The sequence below is a fragment of the Microtus oregoni genome, unplaced genomic scaffold (assembly GCF_018167655.1).
Source record: "Microtus oregoni isolate MIOR12 unplaced genomic scaffold, Mior012 000012F_ref0000307, whole genome shotgun sequence".
In the NCBI taxonomy this organism is placed as follows: domain Eukaryota; kingdom Metazoa; phylum Chordata; class Mammalia; order Rodentia; family Cricetidae; genus Microtus; species Microtus oregoni.
In genome coordinates, this window is record NW_024543071.1 from 40,441,731 (window position 1) to 40,454,710 (window position 12,980).

The window sequence follows — 12,980 nt, forward strand, 5'->3', positions numbered from 1 at the left end:
CACACAAAGCACAAAGCCCAGCAGAAACACAGCTGTCCAGAGAGACTATGCAGAATAAGGAGAGAGAAGGTTCGCATGGCTATGGTCTAAGGAGATTATTGAGGTGAATTTTAACTTTATGGGTCCACAATCATCATTTGATAGTCAACAATTTCTCAGCATTAAGTTTAATCTGAAGTTCAACCAGCTGCATAAAGACATCTTTATATAAACATATTATCAATAGAAAAATATAGGATTACATAAATATGACATGCCTACTGTAAGCCATTTGGAAAGTTCCTGGTGTACGTTTATTTTAAGTGAAGCTGTGCCTAAGAAGTCACATCTATCTATGTGATTTGGGGGTGGGCATCAGAAAAAAACACATATAATTAGATTAAACATTCTATAGTCAGTCTCATGTATATTCAAAACTGAAGGGATATATTTAACTTGTGTCAATTTGCTTCTACTTGCAAGAACAATTCCGTTTTTAAAAGTCCATAAAATCATGTGCACCCTTCCACACTTTAACACAATGCCGTACGCATGCAATTCTTCTAATAACACATCCACTAGGTTTCCTAATACATCCCCTCTCTCCAACACATCTGTCATCACTCAAAGCTCTAAATGGCCTTCCTACCCCTCCCCCCTTCCAGAAAGTTCAAAAACCACAAGCCCCCTCAGCCACAGCTTCGAGGCAAGCACCTGAGTGCTCACTGCTGTACCCCCGCAGGCTTGTCCACTGCCCATAGTCTAAAAACCCAGGCAAGATCACTTTCAGAACCACACACATTTATTCTGTCATTTCCATAGATAACAAAGGCAGCTCACCGTGCCCCCACGCCCCATCTTTTTTTCCCTTCGCAGTCAACTTGCTCACCTAAGCTACTGTGCTTGCTGGCTCAACCCCTCCTGTTCTCCCTCCTTGGCAGTGAGGTTGTCTCCAGCCACACCACCAGCAAATGCTGACCAGGGCCTGCTACAGAAATCCACCCTGGCAGTCAGCCACTGCCCTGCCCCTGCTGGGGTCTGCAGCTGCTGCTGGACCAGCATATGACCTGCAGAGACAGTGGGTGTCACTTCTCTGACTATGTCACTCCACCATGAGGCGCTGCTGGCTACCTCCTTGAGACCTCTCCTCTCCAAACTCCTCCCAGCAACCTCTCTGGACCGAGTTTTGTGAAGCAGAAAGATCCAAAGCCCAGGCTGCAAGTTCTCTCTTCTTCATCTTTCCTTTATCCTTAAACTACCTCATCTTCTTCACAGCTTTTTATTTTATTGTTTTGTTTGGCTGTCCTGGAACTCGCTCTGTAGACCAGGCTGGTCTCAGTCTCACAGAGATCCGCCTGCCTCCACCTCTCCAGTGCTGGGATTAAAGGTGTGCGCCGTTATGCCCAGTTCTTCATGGCTTTTATTACTGACCGACACTATGTTTTCTCGGTCTGCCTCCTTGATTATCTGGTGTTTTCAACTCCTTCGTTTCCCTTGACCCCTCCACATGTAAACACTGGAAAGTAAATCAGACTGGGACCCTTGTCTCCCATCTCCACTGATCTCTTGAAAATGGAAGACTGTTCAGAACACAGTAATCCAATAAACAGATACTGCTTGTATAAATCATATTGCGATGCATGCTTTAAATTGTGCAGGCCTCTGACCTCTGGGGTTTGAAAGTGAGCCTTTCAAAAGGAATACTTTTAGACATTCTAGAACAATCATGATTTGGTAGCAGCTTTGGAATGGGAAAGCGGTACTTTACCGTTCTGATGTCACTCGGATTTGTTCCTCAAAACTACAGTTCAGCCCTTTCGTCTTCTCATGGAAATATTTTTCCACACACTGTTCCTCAAAATCATAAAGCTTTTTCAGGTCTTCCTCGGTGAGGTAGAGCTCTGTGGAGATAAGCAGGACACAGATAAAGGACCGCTCCTGGGGAGCTACACACAGTGTGCCGTTCACAGATGTGGATTGTGTCCCTAGTGGCTCATGTGCCAGAAGCTTGGTCCACTGGTGCCGCTGAAAGGGTGGGACGTTGGGCGATAAGCAGATCATGGGGACCGCCTCCGGAATAGAAGGATGGGCTGGTCACATCAGCCAGCCTTTCCCAGATCTCCTGCTTTCCTGCCTCACATCCCTCCATGCAGGGCTCCCCACGCCCCTTCTGGCTCCTTCCCCCCCCTCACTCCCCTTCCCTACAAGAGCCTGTCCACTACGTTATGATGTGACTAGAAGACCATCACTAGAAGCTAGCCAGAAGTAGATGGCAACCTTGGAACTTCCGCCTCCAAATCCTTGAATGATGGAGCTACGGGTGCTGATGAGCTTGAGGTCAAAAACATGCAGATACAATTTGGTTTCCCAACCATCTACATTGGCCGGACACTATAGTAATAACATAGGCGATCCAGATGTCTTTCCATGATATATGTGTTATATATGGAGAAATTGTGAGAAATCACTTTTTAACTTTCCATTAAGAAGAGGGGTGGAGGAATAGCTGAGTCTCCAGCTATACTTGCCATGCAGGCTGGAGCCCCTGAGTTTGAGTCCCAGAACCTACACAAAATGACTTTGTGCGGAGGTGAATTCTTTTCACCCCAGCACTGGGGGAGCAGATCAGCTGCTCACACCGTGATGAGCATCACACAGGGTCTTCAGCAGATGAACTTTAGATCACCGAGGGGACAGCAGAAGGTAGCTGTGAAGGTCACATCACTGCTCCAGTTAGTATAACACAGCTGCAGTTTGATACTGTGTCTTTGTTTGCATTGTTCTTGTACACGTGGTACTACTGATGCTCTGTGATCATAGTTTTTCTTCATTTTTTGGTAAAATGTGACAAAATACATTATTGTCTCTGTATGCATTCTAGGTACTCATACCTTTTCCTGTGAATGTTTCTGTGCCTGTGTGTTTATAGGGAAGATAAACACACAGGAAGGCACATGTGGGCACCTACATGTGGAGGTCAGAGGTCAACCCTCCGGTTGTGTTTCTGAAATCAAGGTCCCTCACTGACATGGAACATTTTGTCTGGACTGAATGGCAAGAGGCCAAGGGAAATGCCTGTGTCTGCCTCCCCAGTGCGGGGATTAAAAGAAGGTATCCCCCAGAGCAGGTCAAGTCACGTGGGTTCTGAGAACTGCACTCAGGCCCTCACGTCTGCATGGAAACCACGTCATAGGCTGAACTGTCACTCGGGCCCCTTTTCTCTTAATTTTTCTCAAATTTCCATGCTATAGAATTAGTACTTGAGAGTTTTTGTTTTAAATTGTTTGATCGTGTGTTTTTAATGAAACAGTCTTCCTATGTAGCTCAGGCTAACATCAAACCCGCAGACACCCTTTCCTCCACCTCCCCGGGTCTGGGTTTACAGGTGTGTGTCACAGTACCCAGCAAGGTCTTCTAAGTTTATTTTTAATATTGCAAATGTTCAAAAGCAAAATTAAGTGCAAGAGTATTTTCGGCTAAACCTTGACTATTCAAAGATCAAATAGAAACCTCTTTTCTTTCCTAAGCACCTAGTCTCGGGTGTTGTGTGATAACCATGTCGTAAGTGTGAAAGCCTTTTCTTTCACGTGTACTGAAGACATGAAGCGGTAGCTTCTGAGACGGACATCCCCAGCTGTTCCGCTGCGCTCTGGGAAAAGCGGGACGTGCAAACACCTAAGAATGCTACACCGCGCCCTCTTCCTTCTTCTTTGAAAAAGACCAACATGTGCACAGACTGACGCTTTTGTTTCAATATTTTCATAGCTCGCAATGTTCTCGTGCGTTAGCCAAAGATCTCTATATTCATATACACCCGGAGAAAGAATGTCATTGTCCTTTTCCTCCGTCAACTGCTCTAGCTACTAATATGACAGTAAGTGATCTACAGTAAGAGGGCAGAGTCTGCGGATGCTGCTACAGCCTCTGGGAGAAAGTCTTGCCTTGTCAGGCTGTGCACGGATGGACAAAGTCCCCCTCCTGAGAACTACCAGCCAAGGCCAGTCAGCACAGCACCCCTTCCCTGAAGTAATTAATTCATGAAAGGACCGCTCACCCTGTGGTGCTGAGGCCCCGTCCTTCCTCCAGCCTCAGCAGGCTTGCTTATACACCGCCTTGGTTCTCAGGGAATGAGACCAGAAATCACCTTTAACTGTGTTCCTAGCCGGGCAGTGGTGGCGCACGCCTTTAATCCCAGCACTCGGGAGGCAGAAGCAGGTGGATCTCTGTGAGTTTGAGGCCAGCCTGGTCTAAAAGAGCTAGTTCCAGGACAGGAACCAAAAAGCTACGGAGAAACCCTGTCTCGAAAATTCAAAAAAAATTTAAAAAAAATTTTAAAAAATGTGTTCCTAAAACTTGGGAAATATCAAGAGGCTGAGATGTTCCTAAGAAGATAAAACTGGAAAGTTCTTTCGCGTCTTAAGTCAGAAGAAAATTAAATATTACCTTTCTCCATAATTTATTAATAAAGCAACAGGTTACTTATTTTCCAATTAAATGAGCAAAAATGTATTAGTTTCAAATTGAAAATGTGTTTAGCTATAAAAAAATGTGCTCACAACTAAAGCACACATTATTTTGTGCTTTATATGGTGTAGAAGAATCCTTTAGACATTAAAAAAAAAAAATGACCGTTTCCCACAGTCCCCATCTCTGATGTCCTATAAGTATGAAGTTTTTCATGCCCAGGATATACACCAGCAGTGAATCCCCTACTCCTGCCCCCCCCATATACACCAGCAGCGAATCCCCTACTCCTGCCCCCCCCATATACACCAGCTGCGAACTCCCTACCCCAACTTCTCTCCCAACACCTGCTTCCTCAAACTCCCAACAGCATGTCCAGCAACAGGCACACCTTAGTGTATGCAGTCAGTACCTAAAATTATCCACGAGGTGGCACTCCTAGCCCATAAAGTCAGCTTGCTCTACATGTTCTAGTGCTGAGTGAACTTGCCATGAAGCAAAAACTGAGTCAGACACTCAAATAGTACACAGATAGATGTACACTCAAAATACATACACATATAACAAATAAATAAATAAATGATTTAAAAAAAATGAGTCTTCTGTGGATACCACCCTATAAGCCCAAGAAAGGCTCCTCTACAGGGATTGGTCAATCCTAGCTAGCCCTAGAATCTTTCCTGGGGTCTCACCCTGTACTGGGGTCATTGTAGCTACCCAGGGAGAGCCAGGTTCAGCTCTCTACCAAAAATTGAAATTTCAAAACATGTGCCGCTAGCTTAAATTCAGTTGTGCCTTTATATTTGTCTGTTTTCTTGTTATTTTGGTGTTTTGAGATAGTATCTTGCCCTGCAGCCCAGGCCGGCCATGATTCAAGACCCTCCTGACTCATCCCCCACCCCTCACCTCCAGTGCTGGGACGACAAGCTACTAGGGGTCTGTTCTTGGCTTCCTTCTAATGGCCAGGTCACTTGAGAAGAAATAAGAGCAACATAACTCTTCAAACAGAGAGAAAGCCATTCAGAGGGCCATGTGCTACAAGCAAACACTCACTGTCCTTCCAATCCCATGACAACACATGGCAGAAGATAATGGGGTCCTTAAGACCGTGTAAATAGGGCACTAGACCCTTTCCGAGACTTCTGGAATCAGTAGTATCTCGGAGCTCACAAAGTTTTTCTACTTCCAAAACCTACAGGAAAATGCTTGGATAGTCGAACTACATGGAGTGAAAAAGTAAGCGGCTTTTGCCCCAGCTCCTGTTTCTGGGCCACTTTTGGCCAAAAGAGCCCTTTCCTGGTTCAGAGGACTAAAAGGCTGTCAGTTTACATGTGTGTATGCACGCATACATACGAGCATACCACGGTATATGTGTGGAAGTCAGAAGATTAGCAGTGAAGCTGATTTCCTCTTCCCACCGCATGAGTCCAGGGAAGAACTCAAATTGACAGGCTTGGAGACAAGCCCTCGGAAGTATTTGAATTAAATATTTGGGATAAAGAAATGTGACTTTGTCATGTCCTATATATATAGGAATGATCTAGAAAAGGGCCTGGCGCCCATCATGTTACTGCTTGATAGAAACACAACTTGTGAGAAGAAGAAGTGAAGCTCTCATGTGGCAGGCAGGAGTGGCGGGTGGATCCCACAGTCAGGATGAACTGGGAGTTGTCAAAGCACACAAGCTTGTGATCTGGACTCTGCACACCTCAGCCGGGTCACAGCTCACATAACTGAGTGTGAGGATGACAAAAAAAAAAAACTAACAAGAATAAAAGGTTTGTGAGCATGCAACAACTAACATCTAACTCAAAGTCAAACTGATGAATCCAGTGGTGTACGGCAGTGTTCGCTGTATCATCAGGTGTGTACGGCAGTGTTCGCTGTATCATCAGGTGTGTACGGCAGAGTTCAGGTGCTGTATATTCAGGTGTGTGTGTCAGAGCTCAGGTGCCATATATTCAGGTGTGTGTGGCAGAGTTCAGGTGCTGTATCGCTCTAGTACTGGACAGCATCTATCAGCACAGCAGACAGTTCCAGTGAACACTGCAGAAAACACCCCAGTTGCACACAACTGCAGGTGAGAAACACAGTGAACTGTGATGTAAGGACAGAATTGTCTGCTCATAGACAAACATGATTGCTTAATTATCAAAACAGCAAACAATTGTAATTTCCCCCAGCAGACAAATACTGAAATAATATCTCTTAGAAGTATCTTGTGTGATTTTAAAATCTGCTATCTAAGTTGCTGACTTGAGTTTCAAAAGAATCACACAACACACTGGAACTGTCTGTGTATTTAGGCAAAGGGATTCTTAAAACGGACAATTATAAAATCAAAATATCCATAAACACCGAAGAAGCTCTACACCGCTAAGTATCAATAGTCAACATTAAATTGTGTAAAAAACAAGCATATCCACCTCATTCTTATGTAAATTATTAGCTTTGCCTTTAATAAAAGGCTACCCAAGGATTTTTAAATTTTAATGTGTATGGGTATTTTGCCTCTTGTGTGTATCACATGTATGCAGTGCCTATGGAGGCCAGAAGGGGGAGTTAGATCCCTTAGAACTGGAGTTACAGACAGTTGTAAGCTGCCATGGGGTCCTGCGACTCATGCTCAAGTCCTCTGAGAACAGTCAGTTCTCTTACCCATTGCATCATCTCTACACACTCCCCCCAGGGTTGTTCTTAAATAAATGTCTGTGATTTGTTAGTAATAGGCACCCTTTTATAGACCTACATTTCCATGGTCACACCCGGGGGAAAAAATATAAGCATCCTGATTTAAACAAAGCCAAATGAGAACACGCATTTCTATATCCCTGCACTTCATGTTGATATTCTGAAAATAAGAAACCTCCTTTAGGACCCGCATTCATTCTTGGGAGCTTAGGGAACCAGAGCTGTGATTCTGGAGAAGCTTGCTTCTCTGTTTCCCTGAATCCCAGACCTTCGGAGTCACCTTTTTACTCAACAGAGCAATAAGAACAGGTCAGGTGATTACCCCATAAGAGATGTTCAGAGGAGTTCCCTGGTCAGCAGAGAAAGCCCGGGTTTTCTAGAAGGTGTAAAGCCTTCTCCCATTCAGTCAAAGACACTGTCTCCTCTGCTTCTCTTCTTCCGGGTACCATTTAACAGAAGCAACAACAATCCTGAGATCCCAGGCAAAGGCAAGGGTCTGCAGTCAGTGTCCCATGAGAGCCTTTATGCCACGTCCTCACTGAAACTGTCAACACCCAGGTCTCCAGCATTTACCTCCTCCCTCCTTGAGTTCCTGGGTCTCTGCCCTTTATTTCCTCATCCCTTCTGCCCCACCGGAGAAACTTACTTAGGCCTACATCACCCTCTTCCTGGTCCTGTGGCCCTGGGTGACAGCAGAGACCTCGGAGGAGCAGGCACATGTGGTTCAGCAGGATGAAGGGTGGGGGCAGCCAGGGCTTCTGGTGGTAGGTCATGATGTAGCGATAGCGATTGTATTTCCAGACTTTATTCGAGATGGATTTTATATCTAAGTAAATGTTGCTGCAGGTTGTAGAAAGGGCGAGAGACAACGTTTTAATATGGGACCCTGAAATGCGACAGACTCTACCTCCCAACTCTTCTGATTGGTTAGCAATCATCAGCAGGTAGCCAATAACTATTATTCGCTTACGATTTTTCTTCCATCAAATAAAATAGAATAAGCACTTTTTAGAACAAAGTACATTAACTGGAACAATGAGCAAAATGCAGACATTGAAATCAGAGATTAGAAAAATGACAGCATTTTAAGCGGGGAACAAACTGCCCCGTCTCACTCAGCCCTGTCTGCTGGACACTTTTGCTTCTCTGAAGCTCTTTTCTATAACATAGCTCATTGCAAACAAGTGTGATGTTCCTCTGCGTTACTGCCTTTATAAAAAATATCCCTCGCCTGCCAGAAGCAAGACATGCAAGACTTGTTCTAACTGAAGCATTGCAACAGAATCATATGGATGAAGAAGACATAAAAAAGAAGGAACTCCTTAAATAAGCTTCCCAGAGCTTCCAACGGGAACTTGATGAATTATTCACGTTAGCTTCACAGTGAAGGTAGTCTCTACTGGTGGGCACTCTGGATTTTCTCTTAAATTAAGTCAGTTTTAAAAGAAACTAATAAAAGGTTTGCTTTCTTTAAAAAATTTTTTAAAAAACTGGAAAAGAGGGTTGCGCACTCTCTCTTGCTCTCATGTTCTCTTGTGTGGTCTGAGCAGAGAGATGGAGAGACGGCATGCAGTTGGTGCTCTTCACCCCTGGACAGAACGACTGGATGAAGGCAGTTGGATCAGCAGCAGCATCTAATTGGTTCTGTATCAGTGAGCGTTTGTCCCTGTCCTATACCTGAATAAATTCTTGGGTCCCTTTAACAGACTCTCCTGGTTCCACCTGACGTGGACATTTTTGGACTCAGCATCACCTGAGCACTTGAGACCAAGCACATCCTTGGCCTCTGTCTCAACACTATGGCATGGGAAACTGTGAGAGATCATTAACCTGCAGTTCTGCAAACCCTCAAGGCTGGTCCCAATTAGGTCTTCAATTCACAGGTGACTTCAGCCTGTCCATCAATCACAAAGTATCTCAGGGTCATTAATAGTAAGAACTCTGTCTTAAAGTGTTCCCCCAGATAAATAAGTCGTCAGATCTGGAATCATTGCACTAGCTTGCTCCTCAGAGTGTTGTTGTTTGTATAGGGAGTCGGGGAAGAGAAGGGGAATAAAGGCAGGAGAGGAGGAAGAATGCAGAGAAAGGAAAAGAAGGAGGATGAGAGGAGCAGCCGGGCGGGAAAAAACTGTGGGTTGGACTTCCCAGGGAAGCTCTTCTTTTTCCCTATAGATTTTGGAAAGACTGGGAATGGAATCAGTCTATGTTGGGAAAGAGGGGAGTTCAAGAGTTTGTCACTGGGGGGACCGTGGGTTGATGAGCCTGGAGTGTCAGCAAAACTGAACATGGAAATGGGATTTCCCAAATATCCGGGAAACTGAACATGGACATAAAAAAGCACAATACAAAAAGGAAAAGGCCCAAGGTCTATGCCCAAGACTTTTTAGTATGACATGGAGAGGTTGAGCCAGAAAGGAAGAACTGTGAGAGAGAAGAAAGGAAGCGGAACAGACGGGGGCCTTGTGGGAAGAGCACACAAAGAACCCTGGGTGAGCCATCAGCTCCAACCTTCATTCTACAAGACTCCACCTACACAGTGATGGCTCCGATCTCCTCGCCCACACATCACTTATGACTGCACTCTTTTATGATCTAAGAGTTCAACTTCTCTTCTACCAATAATTCCATCCCCTTGCTTTAAAGCCATAGTAATATAGCATGGGACACACATAAGAAGATCATATACTCAATATCTATTAGAACATATTCAACATATCTGCTCTCATATTTTGGTAAACAAAATGACCACAGTTGATGAAAGTCACCTACTTGAAGCAGGCAATCAGCAGGTTCACCATGATGATGTACTGAACAAAGAGGTAGACAGCTTGCAGGAACGGAGTCAGGAAAGAACCCGGAGGGCAAGAAGGGTCACTTTCACAAACTAAAAACAAAGGATTCAAGAGTGGGGTAAGACGAATCACAGCCCTGGAACCCTCTGCAAATATTTGGCCCCTCAACTCCACAGAATGCCACACACTTTCCACATTGAAAAGATTCTTGTGGATACTTTCCGGGTACATCTTTCTCTCAGTATCTACAGGGGTTCTGATTCTGCATGAGGGCAAACCCCAAATGTACCATCTATATCTGAAGCATAGACTTCTCCATACATCATCCAGTATGGCTCGAAAACAATATCGCGAGCCAGGCGCCATGAAGGAGGCTCATTTGGTGAGAGGATGGCTTTGCGCGCCACGCCAAAGCTCAGCAGGACAATGGCCATCATGATCACAATGTAGAACATGTTTGCTGCCTGCAAAACAGCACAGCACAACCAGAATTTACCACACATCAAGCCCCCAAGGTTGTCATTGTACACCTAGAGATGGCTACATAGTCTAGCCAGTGGCTAAAACCCTCTATCCAAAAATAACTGGCTAAGTTATTTTCTTTTCCCTACACAATATGTGTTTTAGGTCAGTGACATCTGTGGAGTCACATGATGCACAGAAATTACAAATAAAGATTTTGTAGAAGCAGCCATCAAATATCAACTGTTTTTGGCTGGCTAGCACCCAACTTTTGACCAATTAAATCAAAGACTTAGTTAGAAAATATTTTTAAAGGATAAAACATATTAAAACTATTCCAATAACTGTTGTTAGAATTATCTCCCAGAGCCCCTAGAACCATGTAATATCTTTGGTATTGATTACCCCGGTTTCCCTCCACCTTGTAAAATACACCAACTCGACCCACTTGTTCAGTGTGGCAGACCCGGAAGTCACCAACATTTCCACTTTCTCCACATTTCTTATCTTACTCAGTAGTGACAAAAGATTTAAGTAGCCAAGAGTCTGGAGAGTGACACCAGTGGCTTTGCCCAAGCTTTTACATAATGCTGAACTGTGGCTGGCAAAGGAGACCCTGGAAGAGGTGAGGTGGCATGGCTATGCCACACGAAGATGAAATTCTATATCTTGGAGTCAGCACTTGGAAGACCCATCAAAGCTGGTTTTGGGGAGAAGAGACCTTGTGCCACATCACTGAGATGTACTTTTATCTCATATAACTCCTCTAACAAATGTGGCCTTAGCAAAATCAAAGGATGTGTTTATGGTCTAAGAGAAAAGTGGTGAAGAAGAAACTCTGAAGGCTGGGCTGGGTCTTGGCAGTACAGTGTCTGCCTCTCATGCATGAGGACCTAGGTTCAATCCCCACTCCAACCAAAAGGAAAAAGATGAGAAGAGGAGGAAAAAGCTAAGAAGGGGAGAGAGATGGAAGCAGAAGCAATGAGCTCCATCTGGAGGCTCTTCAGGGCCTTCTCCCTCTGTATTCCTTTATTTCTGTTTTCCCCTCACCCTCCAGAATAATACCTTCCTTGTATTCTAGAAGCAAATACAATATAATCTTGATACTGTATGCCTAGGCGGTAGATCTTTGGGTACTTTCAAATTGCCAGATGGCAAAACCTGGCACATTGTTCAACACGCTCAGTGCATAGACTAGAGCCAAGCTACCCGTTTTGGGAGCTTGGATCCCCACATATGCTCATGGGGGATTTACTTAATGTACATTTCCTCGTATAAAAATAGATAATTCTACTTATTTCATTAAGTTGCTACAAACATAGTGAGTTAATATATACAGAATACCTGGCACCGTGTGTGTGTGGTACACAGTGGCACTACTTAGAAGTAAGATAGTGAGTGACAAAAGAATAAATCAGCACTTTCCGAGAAACATTCATGGTGGTGGCCTTGCACAAATCAAAGACTAATGTGACTCAATCTCATATTGGCAATCCTCACAAAAGGCTAAACTAAGTTTTCCTATTAACTACCCAAGGCGCTCTCCAGGCCCATTTTATATACAAGTTTATGGTTAGCCAGATATGAGTCGGTATGCCTCTTGGAACAATTCAAACATTTGACTAGTGAGCTAGGGAGACGGCTCAGTGTTAAAATGCTTGCTGGACCTGAGAGGGGATTCTGAGAAAGCATATAAAAACCAGGCATAGTATGGATCCTGGGAATTCACTAGCCAGCCAGTCTGAATTAAACAGTGAGCTTCAAGTTCGTTAAGTAGTGTCTGTTTCAAAAGCTAAGATGAGAGCTATGGTGGTTTGAATGGGAAGATCCCCTATAGGCTCATAGATCTGAATGTTTGGTCCCCAGTTGGTGGGACTGTTTGGGAAGGATTAGGAGGTGTGGCCTTGATGGTGGTGTGCCATTGGGGTGGGCTTTGGAGTTTCAAAACCCATATCATAGTTAACTTTCTGTCTATCGGGTGCTCCTGGATCAGATGTGAGCTTTGAGCTACTGCTCTGGTGCCATGCCAGAGGACACTAGTCCTCTGGAAGCATGAGGCCCCAAATCAAGCTCTTTATTTTCTAAGCTGCCTTGGTCACGCTGTCACTTCACAGCAACAGAAAGACAACTAGGACAAGTGCAATGGTGGAAGACACTCGACACTGATGTCCACCCTCTACACACGCAAACATGGGTGAGGACACCCACAAACATACATGTGTATGCTTGCATACATCACAAGAGAGAAAGTTAAAGGGTGAGCTATGAACCACAATGGTGGAGCCACCGAAAAGGGACATTTCTGTATAAAACATGATGTGCATACCATTTTTGCAACCATAGTCACATATGGACCTGCATGTTGATTCACAGCGAAGAAGTCCATGAGCCGAGAGAACCAGAATATGATGTCTAGGCAGTAGATGAGTCTTCCTACAGTGTGTAAAGGGGGGCTTCCCCACCGTAGGCCAAAACCCACTAAAAACAGGACAATAGCCACAGCTTCTATTAGGTTCCAGTATTCGCTCAACCACATCTTCACCTTTTGAGTAAACTTGCTTGGTTCTGAAATGCATATCTAAATGGAGAAAG

General features: G+C 44.4%; 1 protein-coding gene across 1 annotated transcript in view; it reads right to left on the minus strand.

Moving 5' to 3' along the window:
• Positions 1-12,980, minus strand: part of Trpm6 (transient receptor potential cation channel subfamily M member 6) — a 114,296-nt gene that overhangs the window by 56,465 nt on the left and 44,851 nt on the right. The window contains exons 21-25 of the mRNA XM_041662151.1: positions 12,715-12,966; positions 10,216-10,390; positions 9,904-10,018; positions 7,781-7,974; positions 1,748-1,880 (exon numbers count right to left, since the gene is read on the minus strand). Coding sequence (XP_041518085.1) covers positions 1,748-1,880; positions 7,781-7,974; positions 9,904-10,018; positions 10,216-10,390; positions 12,715-12,966 — 869 coding nt within the window. The remainder of the gene's footprint in view (positions 1-1,747; positions 1,881-7,780; positions 7,975-9,903; positions 10,019-10,215; positions 10,391-12,714; positions 12,967-12,980) is intronic.